Raw genomic sequence first — 15,915 nt, forward strand, 5'->3', positions numbered from 1 at the left:
AAGTACTGGGTGAGGGCAGCTATGGGGTGCAGTGGATTAAGCACTAGCCCTGGATTCAGGAGGACCTGAGTTCAAACCTGGACTCAGACACTTGATACTTACTAGCTGTGTGACCCTGGGCAAATCACTTAACCCTCATTGCTCCCCCCCTCCCCTGCAAATGTACTAGGGAGGCTAAGTAATTTGTCCAATATCACAAAGGTAACAATTGGTTGACCCAGGGTTCAAATTCAGATCCTATAACCCTGGGTATCCCCTCCTTCAGTTCCCTTTCTTGCAAGGTCATGTAACCATTTACTAAATTCAAGAGTAAATACTTTGGTTTTGTGATGTTGAACATTATTTTGTTTATTCCCTAGCATGGTAGATGGTGGGGGAAGCACTAAATAGGAAATTATTACTAGAGTGGATCAAGAAACCTGAAATCTAGCATTGGTCATTTCATTAGCTTTCCTCCTGTTGAGTATAGTAGAAAAACCCCTGGATTTCTAATCAGAGGATATATTTGCAAATCTTAGCTCTAGTGCTTATTAGCTACATGACCTTGGCAAATTGTTTCACTTCACAGATCATGGTCACCTTATCAATGGATAGAAATAGAGAAAGTATGTAAGTATAGAAAATATTGTTTTACAACTATAAGATGGAATTTGTATTTTATTTTTTTTTCATTTAATTCATTTGTTCCTTACAAATTAAGAGAGGCAATATAGGATAGGAATAAGTTTTTGGAATATGGTCTCAGAAGATCTGGAATTGATTACTAGTTCAGCTATATTCTAATTATGTGACCATGGACAAATCTTTCCCCATTCATATCTCTGGGTCTCACTTTCTTTATTTGTAAAATGGGGGTGTTTTCTGAGCTGATTTCTAAAATCAGTTCTGTTTATAATCTTATGGAGTTTCTCAAAATGTTTTTAATGTTCCTTTTTGATGTGAGAGAATATTTTTTTTTTTTGGTGAGGCAATTGGGGTTAAGTGACTTGCCCAGGGTCACACAGCTAGTTAAGTGTCAAGTGTCTGAGGCCGGATTTGAACTCAGGCACTCCTGAATCCAGGGCCGGTGCTTTATCCACTGCGCCACCTAGCTGCCCCTGAGAGAATATTTTTGATAGCACAATCGCAGTTAAAATGTTAGCTGTACATCACACTTATTTATGACATGAACACTCTTTTTAAGTATAATGAGGAAACAGGAGGTATATATCTGTAGAGCAGCTGTCAAACCATTTTATGACCATTCTCATAATTTGTGAAAACAGGTTTATTGTTTGGTTGAAGTAACAAAATGCTTGCCATGGCAACCAAAGACAGCTAGGGTAACCTATTAATTGTAAAGCAGGGAAGGGACTTTGTCCTCTCTGGTGGGGCAAGGCTCCCAGGCAATTATCATTCATATTGTTATTCCTATCTTTGAGGACTGTAGGTTGATGTTCTTGAGCTTGGGAAATTTTTAATATGATGTGCTAATAGCTTCTATGTGACTGCAAGCAGTAGTCATTACATTTGGGCGAATTTTAAGTCATTAATAAAAGGCTTTGTTTTGACTGTTGACACAAGGTAGGAATAATTTCTTTCCATATTGATGCAATATTTTTAGCATCAACTCATTTGACCTTTGTTGGTCTTTGGGGTGCATTTGATGCAAATTGTATGGTCACCTTGTCTTTTTCATTCACATTCTCCCTACTCAAATATTGAATGGCTTTTATCATATCCGAAAGAATGAATTTGGGAGGAAAAGCTGATGAATTTTCTCAAGAATTGCTTCTAGCTATTTCTATGACTTATTGGAGATAATAGAAAGTTAGTAGGTCCCTGATAATTTTTATTTCTAAAATACTATGTTTACATAGTATTATCTTTTCATCTACCAAAAGTTCTTTTACTGAATACTTGTCCAACAAGTAACATAAAATTTTATTATTAAAAAATGGACAAAACAAAATCTAATTTTTTTCAATGGAAGAAAATGGATTAAACTGAAAATGACTTTTAATCGAGACCCTGTTTCTGATTCATTGTTAATAATATAGTTTCTACTCTCCCTCCCTTCTCATCTCAGAGCCATGAGGAAATTAAATTTATTCAATATTATTTAATAATTGATTGTATTCTGTAATTGACCCTATTCTTTAATAGTGCCCCATTTTGTAGAATTACTCTAGTCACATTTCTCTTTCTCTGTGTTAAGCTCTTGAATATAGTTTTTCTTCTGAGTTAGTTTGAAGTTACACACTAACTTGCAATCATCTCAAATGGTATATAGTTCATCATTTCCTGGCCTTATACAATTAAGAGAGGGTTTTATCTCCTTAACAAACCCTTCTAAGTGCCAGGGAGTCTGCTAACAAGGTCTACAAGATGCTGATGGGTCTCACAAAAGAATTATCATTTTTCAGTTGTCAGAAAGGGGTGTTCACAAACCCCATATGGATGTGCTAAATCACTTTCTTTAAAATAACCAATTATGTTATCACCACCCGCATACTGATGTCTACTGTATAACCAATCATAGTGTCTCACCCACCTACCCAACTCTGGAATCTATATAACTCTTAGAGCTATTGAACCCTATTTCTGGGTTTTTGGTCATTGAGACATGCCATTGACCCAATTTATTGGTAACTGCTAGCCTAACAAAACGGTCATGCTCAGATCACTATCTCTCAATTTCTTTAATTTTCAAATGTAACAGCTAGATTTTAGGAGTATACATTCTGAATAAGCCCTCTAATCAATCAGTATTATTTGTAATTGAAAAATACAAGTATATACAAACTGCTAAGTATCTATGAATTGTAAGAAAATAATGAGATTTGACAGATACTCAAAGGCTCACCTGGAGATTAATCTAAACTGATTGAATTAAGTGAGAGTGATTCACTTTGCTGATTAGCCTACTTCAATTAAATTGGGACCACACCTGGACAGCCCAGAGTAGGGTGTTGTTCTCAGAAGCTGAAACTAGTTAAGGTTGATTAAATTGAAACCGCGTGGCCAACCCTGAGTAGAGTGTGTTCTCAGAAACTGTGGACTGCAACATCACCAGGAGACCACTCTCAACCAATCAACTTGAAGTAGTGTGTAAGGACCGCTTCTGCTCCATACCTATAAAAAGCTTCCACACTCAGTTTGAGGAGTTTGTGATTGAAGCAAATTTGTGGTAAAGGACTTGAGGAAGAACCAGACTAAGCTGGAACTCTAGACTAGATAGTTCTTTTCTTAACCCCACATGTTCTTTTTTTTTTTTTTTCTAATACCTAGTATGATTTAATAAATGCTTAATGCCCAAAGACTGGTGCTAAAGCTTCTAATTTAAGGTGACCACACATTTAGATTTTAAACATCACAGAACATATTATGCCTTTCTAATTTGTAAGAGAGTATGGTATAATGAGAACAGCACTGAATTTTGAGTGAGTATTAATAAATCCACAAGCACTCATTAAACATTTTACTATGGGCTGGGCACTGTGCTAAGCATAAGGGATATCAAGAAAAAGCAAAAGAAAAAAAGTTTCCCTATTCTCAAGGAGCTTACATTCTAATTACAGTAATAGCATATAGAAATTAATGCATTAAGAATATTAGTAAAGAAGAGATTAGATGTATCTTCAGAAGAAATGCCTCCTGGATAGCCCTAGAGCTGAGTCATTTTTCAAAATATTTACTTAACATTTTATTTTTCTCCAATTATATGTAAATGAAATTTTTACCATTTTAAAAAAATTTTTGAGTTCAAATTTTTTCTCTCCTTCCCTTCATTGAGAAGGAAAGCAATTTAATATAGACTATATATTTGTAGTCATATGAAACATATTTCCCTATGTCATGTTGTAAAGGAAAACAGAAGATACCCCACCACCCCCCCAAAAAAAAAAAACAAAACAAGGTGGAAAAATATACTTAGATCTAAATTCAGACTCCATCAGTTCCCTCTCTGGAGATGGATAGCATTTTTCATCATAATTTCTTCAGAACTCTCCTGGATCACTCTATTGTTGATAACTAAGTCATTTAAAATTGATTATCATACAATGTTACTATTTCCTGGTTTTGCTCATTTCACTTTGAATCAATTTATTTAAGTCTTCCCAGGTTTTCCTGAGAATATCCTGCTCACCGTTTTTTAGAGTAGAGTAATATTTCATCACAATCATGCTACATCTTGTTTAATGATTCCCCAATTGATAGGCATCCCCTCAATTTCCAAGTCTTTGCAATCACTAAATGAACTGCTATAAATATTTTTGTACTTATAGGTCTTTTTTCCTTTTTTGATTTTTATCTCTTTGGAATATAGGCCTACTAGTGCATTGCTAGGTCAAAGGGTATGCATAGGCATAGTTCCCAATTGTTCTCCAAAATTGTTGAATCAATTTACAACTCTACTAGCAATGAATTAGTATTTCAATTTTCCCACATCCCCTACTTTTTTTTTTCCCTCTTATATCATATTAGCCAATCTGATAAGTGTGGGGTGCTACCTTAGAGTTGTTTTAATTTGCATTTTTCTAATCATTGTCATTTACAGCATTTTACATGACTGTAAATAGCTTTGATTATTTCATTTGAAAATTGCCTGTTCACATCCTGTTACCATTGTCAATTGGGAAATGGCTCTTATTTTTACAAATTTGACTCAGTTCTTTATACATTTGAAAAACTGAGGCCTTTATCACAGAAACTTGCTATATTTTTTCACAGTTATGATAACTTTATATTTCCCTCTATCCTATTTTCCCATTTATCCTACTTTATCTCTCTCCTTTCACCCTATCCATCCTCATAAGTGTTTTGCTTCTTACCTCTGCCTCCACAAAACTGCTTTCTTATCTTCTATCACCACCTTCTCTTATATTCTTCTCCCCCTACTTTCCTGTAGAGTAAGATAGATTTCTATACCCAACTGAGTTTGTATGTTATTCCCTCTTTGAGACAATTCATTGAAAATAAAGTTTAAACACCCCCCATCTTCCTTCCCTTACTGTAAATGCTCTTTCATGAATGTGTTATATGATATAATTTAACTCCATTATACATCTCCTTTTAATTCATTTTGAGGAATTACTTAAAGTTTTTTGGAGGGAAATTTTAGAGAGCTCAAGCAAGTTCCTGACTTCTCTTTGTCATCTTGTTTCTGGCCTACCTTGAATTGGGTCTTAAAGGAATCTAGAGCTTCTAAAAATCTTAGCTGAAAAAAGGAATAAAATTATAGGCATGCAGTGATAGGGCATGGAGATAGGAGATAGAATGTCATATGTGAGAAACAACAGATAGGAAATATGGCTAGATGTTAGATTGTGTTGTGGGGAATAATTGCTTAAAAGACTGGAAAAGTAAGAAAGGATGAATTCAGGTGTGAAAGAGCTTTAAAAGCCAAACACAAACACTTGAATGTTATTCTAAGGATACTAAATGGGCATTGGCATTATTGGAGTAGGGGAGTAATATGACCAGACCTAGACTTTAGAGAAATCCCTTTGGAACTTGTGTGCATGCTGGATTTGAGAGGGGAGAGATTGAATATTATTACAAAGATAGTAGATATTATGGTAAGTAGCACTCTGTGGGAGAGGAAGGATGAAAGCTTCATGTGAAGAGCTGGCCTTATCATGAAAACTAGATGAATCCTGGATTTTTTTATTACTAACTTAGTAATGTTAGATAAGTTATTGTATCCCTCTAAACCTTAATTTCTGTATCTGTAAAATGAAGCAGCTAATCTAGTCAGAAGCATCTGTAAAACTCCCTATGCCCACCTGATTAAAATATAATTGGGAGGTGTTTAACAAATACATAAAAAACACAAAACAATATAGACAATGTTAATTTGTGGTGTTCTAAATCAATATGAAGCAAGCAGGGATCTTTTTTGGAGTTTGACACCACTGGTTAGGTGACTTCTAAAGTCTCTTAGCTCTATATCCTATTATACTCATTCATTGCCAAAGTGCAAAAGGGTAAATTCCATTCTAGGAAATGAGTTCTGATGCACAAGTTTTGTGTTTTGTGTTTTGGTTTTGGTTTTGGTGTGGTTTGGTTTTTTGGAGGGTTGTTCATTTCTCTATTACTTCTTTACTATGAGTATGTGACTCTTTCTCACTTTTGTCCTTTATCAGGAGCTGGTGGTTGGTCCCCAGTGAATTCTAATACTCAACAATGGCTCCAGATTGATCTAGGAAATAGAGTGGAGATTACTGCAGTGGCTACCCAGGGACGATATGGGAGCTCTGACTGGGTAACAAGCTATATACTGATGTTTAGTGATACAGGACATAATTGGAAGCAAAACAAGCAAGAAGACCACATCTGGGTAGGTCATTATATTACTTATCCTCAGATAAATACAATTTATATCTATGGATGATAGCAATCCTTCATGATGCCATGTTCTTAGTTTGCAGGATTTTATCTATTGTACATCTGCTTATGTATTGCCAAAGGATGAATAAAATGTCCAAAACTTGATTGTATTGGTTTAAACAGTACAAGACAAAAATGAATATTTTGTGCCTTCTCAATTATAGCCAGTACTTGATTAAATATAATAATAAATGGGACTTGTGTGGTATAGATAATCCAAATTAGCAAATAGGTGGTCATACCCATGTGATGCCACATATGTCCTCCTCTTTCAGGAGCTTACTATCCCAAATGGTATCACGAAGAATTGGACATCACTGAAATGATAGTTATCCCAGGATCAAAAATTGCTATTTATATGAGTAACATAAAATTTTTTAAAAAATAGAAAAGTTAAAAATATTTAACAATCAAAAAGATACATATTTATTATTACTTAAACATATACCGATTTGCATTGTAGGGATGTATAGGAAGTGTAAGCATGGGAAACATAGGTAGTAATGCTAGGTAGTAAAAATATTTACTTGGAAAGTAAAATGTGTAAAAAAAATCTGAGAATGGGTAATAGTCCTATAGATATTTATGAATTAAAATTAATTCATTAATTCTTTACTAAATTACCTTTCAAAAAGATTGGATATAATTTTTGCCTTTTAAATCTGTTTCACTTGCATTGAAATGAAAGTTAAGGAATTACCATAAAATTCTCCATCTACTTTTGGATTTAAAACAACACCACCACCAACAACAAAAACAAAAAATAACAACCCCAATATCAATTAAGAGTCTGAACTGCTGTGATCCACAGATGTGTTTTTCAAGTGCTATCATTAATTACTGGGGGGATTTGCTTTCTATTTTGTATTTATTATTATTTGCTAATTATCCATATGTCACAGAAGTATACTCTATGCATGCATTCTGGAAAATAAGTCAATTTTTAAATGGAAAATAGGAAGATTGGATATAGGATTTAATCTCAAATGCAATATGTTTGTGTTGGTTTTTGTTGTTGCTGTTCTGACTCTTATATAAGGTATGGTTGAAATTCTGATCAGGACCCTGAGAGTTTTTGGTTTGTTTTGTTTGGTTAGCTTGGCAGTTGGTCCATGAGAGTGAAAGACAGAAAAGAAGTTTTTAGATTTCCTCATTTTGACATTTAATCTCTACTAATCCCGTTTTTTAAAAAAATTTAAAATGGAAATATGCACTTTCCAGTTTTGAATAACCATATTTAAAGTTATGTTTTGACCAGAGGGACAAAGGAGGTGTTTGTTCATCAATGTTTTTGGTTTTTGGTTTTTTTTTTGTCTCATGTTCCATTAAAATTCATTGTTGTTTAGATTGAATAGTAAATTTGGGTTATGAGGTTTAGATGTTATTGTGCCCTCAAGTGATATTTTTACTTCAAATGTCTGCATCTGGTGAATTTCCTCTTTTCACATATCTTCTAGTGGGTGTTTGTTCTCAGATTTGGCATGAATAAAATAAATAAGATATTCTTTTAAATTTTTTAACATTTTCATTTTTTAAAAAATGAGTTTCAAATTCTCTCGCTCCCTCTCATTCTCCCTACTTTTTGAAAGGCAAGCATTATGATATAAATCTGAAAAATATTTCTACTTTAGCCATATTGCAAAAAAAACCCCAAACAAACCCAACAAACCAAAAAAGAGAAAAAATAGCAAGAAACATAAAGAAAATGGGAAAAAATATATACTTCAATCTACACCCAGAATTTATTAGATCTTTCTTTTTAGGAGGATAGCATTTTTCATCATAAGTCTTTTGGAATTGCCTTGGATCACTGTATTGATCAGAGCATCTTAGTCTTTCACAGTTGATCATCCTTACAATATTACTGTTACTCTCTACAACTTTCTATTTCTGCTCATTACTCTACATCAGTTTCTATGTCTTTTCAGGTTTTTCTGAAATCATCCTGCTTGCTATTTCTTATAACACAATAGTATTCCATCACAATCATATATAATAACTTCTTTAGCCATTCCCCAATTGATGTGCATCCCCTCAATTTCCAGTTTTTTGCCACCATAAAACCAAATGAAATATTCACATATCCTTTAGAGCAGCTTCCAAAACTTCTGAAAGGAGAAGCTATATTTAAATGCCTGAAGCTCAGCCTTGAGATAATTTTTCTCTGTCACTGTCTTTTTCATTGTCTCTGTGCCTCTGTCTCTGTCTACCTCTTTCTCTCTGTGTCTCTGTCTTTCTCAGTCTCTGTATGTTTGTCTCTTATGTTTGTGTAGTAGAAAACTGAGGGAAAAGCTGATATCTTGTTAAGCTTTGTGTAGATATCATAACATCTGTTGCTTCCCACAATATCATCCAACTGGAAATTTCTATAAGCCAGAGGGAGAAAGACATACTGACAGATTTCTGGGATTCACCATTTTGTGTTAAACCAGCCCACAGAGACATCCCCCCATTCTTCTCCATATATGGATAAGGTCCAGCAAGGGTCAGTGTGGAAAAACATATAATATTTCATCTTCAGTAACCAGGATCATATCCAGGTAAAAAATACAGCCTATAGTCAAGTGATACCAGAATGATGAAATTAAATTAGCTTTCAGAATGATAACTCAATGATACTTAAAATCTGTACATTTTAAAGGTATACAATTCATAGATCCAAGTTGAAAACTTCACATTATTATGCCTATTATGTGATATTTATATTATGTACTTTATATATTTTTATTTATTCTATTTATATTAAGTATGCATATATTTTTATATGTACTTGTCTCCCCCATAGGAATGTAGTCTCATGGTGAGTAGGGGTCATTTCATTCTTTGTATTTGTATTCAAAGTATCTGGACCACAATAGTCACAATAATCACTTCCTCATTGATTGATAATCATAATAATGATAAAATATAAATTTAGACAAATTTCATTATTTTGTTTTCTTATTTTTTTAAAAGGAAAATCAGCTTAGACACACCACTTTTCAAATGTTTCCATCAACCATAAATGGGTGAAATTCGTTGAATTTTTGCAGAAATTTATAAACAAGTATCAGGTTTGTTGATGATTTTTGGAAGAGGGCCAACTAAGTTATTAATTTACAACAAAATGATCATATAAGTGGGGAGCTTCCCTCATTCTTCACATTTTATTTCAAAGTCTGAATTCCACAAAAACATATATGTATATATTACTAGTTAAGGCCCTAAAGAACAAGATGAGAGAAACAGATTCCCCCCAAAAGTTTTTGTCTCCTCCAATTACTCTAACATTGACTTTTCAAAATAAATAGTCTCTTCCTAAAAAGCATCAATATTGAATATTGACTTAAATAGGGTAAGTGTTAAAAGGAATAAGAGAAGTTTTACAAAGCAAAATTTTATGTGGTTCCATACAAGTCAAGTGTTCACTTCAGAGATGAAATATTTTATCACTAGATGTATTGACTTTGTAGAGCACATAATGTTTGAAAAGTGACTTGCAAGATCCAGAGGGGGAGAAGTACCCCTTGATTGAATTGTTGGGATTTCAGTTCCCTTCCTTAAAGGGATTTATTTTCTTTTTACAAAATTTACTTCAGAATAAGTCTCCTGAAAGCATGCCTTTCAAATGTATAGAAGCAAATCTCCATTTCCATAGGATCCACTTTGGAGAGCTTCTGATCAGCATTGTCTGGATGTTCAACAATAAGAATGTACCTATCAGAGTTTTAGCTGGGGATCATGAGTGATGAAAAAGTCAGAACCTCCTGATGTACTGAATGATGAGGCATGATGGTATTCCAGGGAAGGCCTTCCAAGAAAACTTTAGAAGCCTCAGTAGGTCCAAACTCTCTTGACTGGAAGAAGGTATTTGAAGTATGGTGAGAGAGAGATATTGCAGAAATGCAAATAACACAAGGATGGGGTTTGATTTCTGTTGCTTCATTGATATAAATAAGTATGCTCATTATGAAGATAGAAATTCTCCTTTAGGTTCAGACATTTAGCTTGTCTAGAAAAGGATTCTGTTGCGAGTAAAGCCTCAAGTAGACATGACCTGGGAAGGCATGGCTTGGCATAGTTGATATGGCATAGGACTAAATGACAGGAAGACCTGTGTTTGAATTCTGCTTCTTATGTTCACTATCCGTGTGGAATCCCCTAAAAAAAAAAATCACCTACCTCAGCCTTATTTTCTCATCTGTGAAATGGGTATATAATAACAGCAACTACTTGATGGGGCTGATATAAAGATCAAAAGAGATAATAGATGAAAAGTGATTTGCCAAATGTAAATTAACATAAATAGTATAGTAATAGTAGTAGTAGTAGTAGTAGAAGAAGAAGAAGAAGTAGAAGTAGAAATGGCAAGATTCAGATTAAAGGATCATAAATGTGAATCTTAAAGGTGCCTTAGAAGCCACCAAGTCCAAATCCCTCATTTTAAAGAAGCAGAAACTGAAGCATTGAGTTAAGTTTTATGTCTAGGCTACATCAACATAGCTATTAAATATCTGATGTGGTACTGGAACCTAGGTCTTCTTGACTTAAGTCCAGTGCCCAGGCCACTATACACATCTGATTTCTCTAATTACTCTTTTTGGCTTTGTCCTTCATAAAGACACTCCATATCTTGACTCCATGAGTTTTCATTAGCTGTCCCTCTTTACCTAGAAGTCTCTCATTCTTTAACTTTTGAATTCCTGGACTTCCTTTAAATCTGAATTAAAAGCCATCCTTTTATAAGAAGCCTTTCTCTCTCTTAATCCTATTATCTTCCCTCTGTTCATTGTCTCCAATTTAACCTGTAGAGATCTTGTTTATACATAGTTAATTACATGTTATTTTCTCCTAAGAAAAGGAGTTATCAATGAGTTGTTGGTAGAGTAGTGAACTGATCTAACCATTTTGGAGAACAATTTGAAACTAGGCCCAGAGGGCTATAAAACTGTTTATTATTAATTTTGACCTAGCAATACCACACTACTAGGTTGATATCCCAAAGAGATCAAATAAAAAGGAAAAGGACTGGTAAGTACAAAAATATTTATGGTAGGTTTGTTTTTGTTTTTATTTTTGTTTCTGTTTTGTGCTGGTAAAAAATTGTAAATCTAAAAATGTTTATCAATTGGGAAAATGAATGAGCAAGTGATTGTGATGGAGTACTATTGTTATGTGGGAAATGATGAGAGATGTCATTTCAGAAAGAAAACATGGCAAGATGTTAACTGATGCAAAGTAAAGTGAAAAGAACTGGGAGATCATTGTAGACAGTAACAAGAATGTTATAATGATGATCAACTGTAAAAGACTTGGCTACTCTGATATATACAATGATCCAAGACAATTCCAAAAGATGAAAAAATGCTATCTATCTTCAGACAGAAGACTGATGAACTCTAAGTGCAAATTGAAGTATAAATTTCTCACTCTAAATTTTTCTTGCTTTTTAAAAAAAATGACTAATATGGAAATACGTTTTGAATGATCTATGATCTCACAGGAATAAATTATATCATATTGCTTGCCTTCTCAGTGGGTGGGAATGGAATGCAAGGGAGGGAGAGAATTTGGAATTCAAAATTTAAAAATAAATGAATGTTAAAAGTAAATTATTAATAATAATAATAAAAAAGAAAAGGAGTTATCTTTCCCTTTCCATTATATTGCCAGTGCTTAACACAGTGACTATCACTAAATAAATGGGTGCTTAATAACTTGGTGTTGACTGACTACTTTTCTTGCCTGGACTACCATTTGGAGTCACAATAGTTACGTTGTTGTTGTTGTTGTTGTTGTTGTTGAGATGCTTAAGTTTTATCTGATTGTTTGTGACCCTATTTGGGGTTTTCTTCACAAAAGTATTGAAGTGGTTTGCCATTTTCTTCTCCAGCTCATTTTACAGATGAGAAACTTGAGACAAACAGGGTTGAATGTCTTGCCCAGGGTCTCACAGCTAGTAAATGTCTCAGGCTGGATTTTAACTCAGGTCTTCTGGATACCAGACCTAGTACTCTATGCATTGAGCTATCTAGATGTCAAAGCTATATTTTACATAAGGATAGAGGAAAAATCTAAACTTTGCCCATTTCCCAACACCTTGCTATTTGCTACTTGCCTGTTGAATTACATTTATGTTCAGAAGAGCACCATCTTTTCCTTGCATACATTGGTAAATTCTTCCAAACCCTCTAACCCCATAAGATTGGGCTTTTCAAAATACTGAGTATGGAGAAGCTACTGAATAAATGTATCATGTGATTCTAATTCTATCCTCTTACTGCCACCACACCTACTTTAAAATAAGATACAACCCATTATCTAAAGTGGATTTGGAGTCAGGGCCAAATTCAAGCCTTTGTTCTTTCCTAGCTGTGGGGCAGCAAATCACTAAATCTTTTGGGACCTTAGTCTTCTTATTTTAAAAATGATGAGTTTGAATGAGTTTTGAATTAGCTCTAAAGTGTATCCTTTCAGCTGTAAATACTAAGATTCTTTGCTTCTTATCAGTAATGTGTTCTACCCCAGGGCTTCTTAAACTTTTCTTTGCCTGAGAACTTTTTTTTTTTTTTTTGGAGAGGCAATTGGGTTTAAGTGACTTGCCTCGGGTCACACAGCTAGTAAGTGTAAAGTGTCTGAGGCCTGATTTGAACTCAGGTCTTCCTGAGTCCAGGACTGGTGTTCTATCACCTGTGCCACCTAGCTGCCCCATGCCTGAGAACTTTTTACACAATCCCGGGGATATAGGTATATAAAATAGGTATAGAAATCATGGAAGGGGGAAAGGGACCCACATGTACAAAAATATTTATAGCTGCTCTTTACGTGGTAGCAAGGAATTGGAAGTTGAGGGGGTGCCCATCAATTGGGGAATGGCTGGACAAGTTGTGGTATATGAATACAATGGAATACTATTGTGCTGTAAGAAATGATGAGCAGGAAGAGTTCAGAGAAACCTGGAGGGTCTTATGTGAGCTGATGATGAGTGAGATGAGCAGAACCAGAAGAACATTGTACACAGTATCATCAACATTGAGTGTTGACCTACTGTGATGGACTATATTCTTCTCACCAATGCAATGGTACAGAAGAGTTCCAGGGAACTCATGATAGAAGAGGATCTCCAAATCCAAGAAAAAAAAAAGAAAGAAAGAACTGTGGAGTATAGATGCTGATTGAACCATATTATTTCTTTTGTTTTGGGTGCTGTTGGTTTTTTTTTCTATTTTGAGGTTTTGCATCACTGCTCTGATTCTTTCTCTTGTAACAGGATTAATGCAGAAATAGGATTAATGTTATTATGTGTATATATATGTGTGTGTGTATATATATATATATATATGTATATGTATAGAGATATATAGATATAACCTATATCAGATTACCTGCTGTCTAGGGGAGGGGGGAGGGAGGGGAGGGAGGGAGAAAAATCTGAAATTGTAAAACATGCATAAACAAAAGTTGAGAACTATCTTTACATGTAACGGAAAAAATAAAATATCTCATAAAAAAAAATAAAATAAAATAGGTATACATAAGCTTTTACTATTGCCAAATTTTTGCAAACCCCACATTCAGTTATGAGACCCCATGAGCCATAATTTAAGAAGCTTTGTTCTACCCTATGGAACAACTTCAATGTCAGCTATTCTATCTTTTTTTTTTTTGGTGGGGCAACGAGGGTTAAGTAGTGACTTGCCCAGGGTCACACAGCTAGTAAGTCTCAACTGTCTGAGGTTGGATTTGAACTCAGGTCCTCCTGAATCTGGGGCCGGTGCTCCATCCACTGTGCCACCTAACTGCCCCCTCAGCTATTCTATTTTAATCTGTTATGAGACCAAGATTTTGTTTGGTGGCTCTTTTCTATATTATAATTTTTTTTTCAGAATTCTACATGTTCACAAGGGGGAAGAAAGAGAGAAGGAGATAGCAACAGAGAGACAGAGATGAGAGAGAGAGAGTCAAAATAAAAAAGACAGAAATATACTCAGATTAGATATTTTATCAATGTCTTTATGTTTTTAAGACTTATTTGTGACTTTTCTATCCACTTATAAATCATTTTAATTTAACAATTGTTGATAATTATAACAGTCATTTAAGTATCCCCTGCTTAATCTATCCCTATCTTTTTGACTTTTCTTTATAAAGAATAAGCAGTGATTTATAGGGTGTAGAGTTATCCAGGATGATCTGGATTCTAGTGCCATCTGTGATGCATATTTACTGAGTGGTAGTATGCTAATAGATGAGTAAGCACAATGAACATTTAAACTTCATCTCCATTACCTTCTTCTCTATCACCCTCTTCTTAAATTAAGAAAATCAATAAAACAATAAATTAAGTCTTAATTCCCAATTTCTGATATAAATGCTCATTAGGGAAATTTAACAATCAGCTCTCATAAGACATTTCAATCTGACTACAACACACTCTTTTGTGTAATCTTGTGTAAATCATTTAACTTACCTAGGTTCTAAGAAATTCTGTGTAGTTGCAAGTTATATAGGGACCCACATTAAGAGGAAGTTTCCTCATGCAGGAATTCTCTCCTTCACTGACATCATCAGTCCTCTCCCCATATCATCTAAGAGAGTTTACTGTCCTCTATAAACTGAATGATGCCACCACATTCAGTCCCTCTTCTAGATTAATTTAAAAAGATTCAAAGTAAAGGCAGTCTACATACTGAACCCTGAGAAACCATACTCTTTATATTTCTCCATCCAAGTAATTGTCTCTTTGTTCTTCCCCTTTGCTTTCTGCCTCTTAGCAAGTTCCCAGTCTATGACAAAATCTGCTTTCCATTCAATGACTTAAAAAAAATAGCATTTGACATGGACCTTTAACAAAGGCTTTGAAAAGTCATAACTGGTGACAATCTACCTTGTTACATTTTTAATACATACCATTCTCTTCAGTTAACATCATTACAGGGAAATCATTCAGTCTCTTAGCTATTTTATTTGAATGTGGTTTTTAAGTAATAATCACTACATGGGTTAAGCAACTGCCAAATAGATATGCCATATTTTTATTACTTTTTATGCTCATGCTTTATCACTATATCACTATACATAGTGTTATAGTTATTCATATGTTAATTCATAAGGTTATATTTCTAGAACCATGTCCTATGGCTAAAATAGAATTTCAGTACAAGAATAGATCACTTTAATGTCCTTGATTAACAGGATTGGCTTAAGAACAGATTGATATGAGATGTAAATGATGATTATGACAATGAATAAGTTATGTTAATAATCATCCCACATATGACTAAAGGGTTAGGTATCTGCTATAGAAAACATTGATTTATCTCAATGTTCTGCCCTAAGTTTCAGTCCTTGAGATAAAAGGAAAGGTAAACTTCTATTTTGTTATTTATCAAGTATAACAGTAACTTATAGTTAATTGATACTTCTATAGAACTTAAGGTTTAAAAAATTATTTCTTCATAATATCTCTGTGAGGTATCTAGTACATGTATCATTTCTATTTTATGGATGAGGAAAATGAGGTTCATTGTTTATGGGGTTGGGACATAAACTGGGGGACTAGAC

General features: G+C 34.1%; 1 protein-coding gene across 1 annotated transcript in view; it reads left to right on the plus strand.

Moving 5' to 3' along the window:
- Positions 1 to 15,915, plus strand: part of CNTNAP5 (contactin associated protein family member 5) — a 974,910-nt gene that overhangs the window by 235,575 nt on the left and 723,420 nt on the right. The window contains 1 exon segment of the mRNA XM_043992699.1: positions 6,129 to 6,322. Within this exon segment, the coding sequence (XP_043848634.1) occupies positions 6,129 to 6,322 (194 nt within the window).

This window comes from Dromiciops gliroides, chromosome 3 (assembly GCF_019393635.1).
Source record: "Dromiciops gliroides isolate mDroGli1 chromosome 3, mDroGli1.pri, whole genome shotgun sequence".
Taxonomy (NCBI): Eukaryota; Metazoa; Chordata; class Mammalia; order Microbiotheria; family Microbiotheriidae; genus Dromiciops; species Dromiciops gliroides.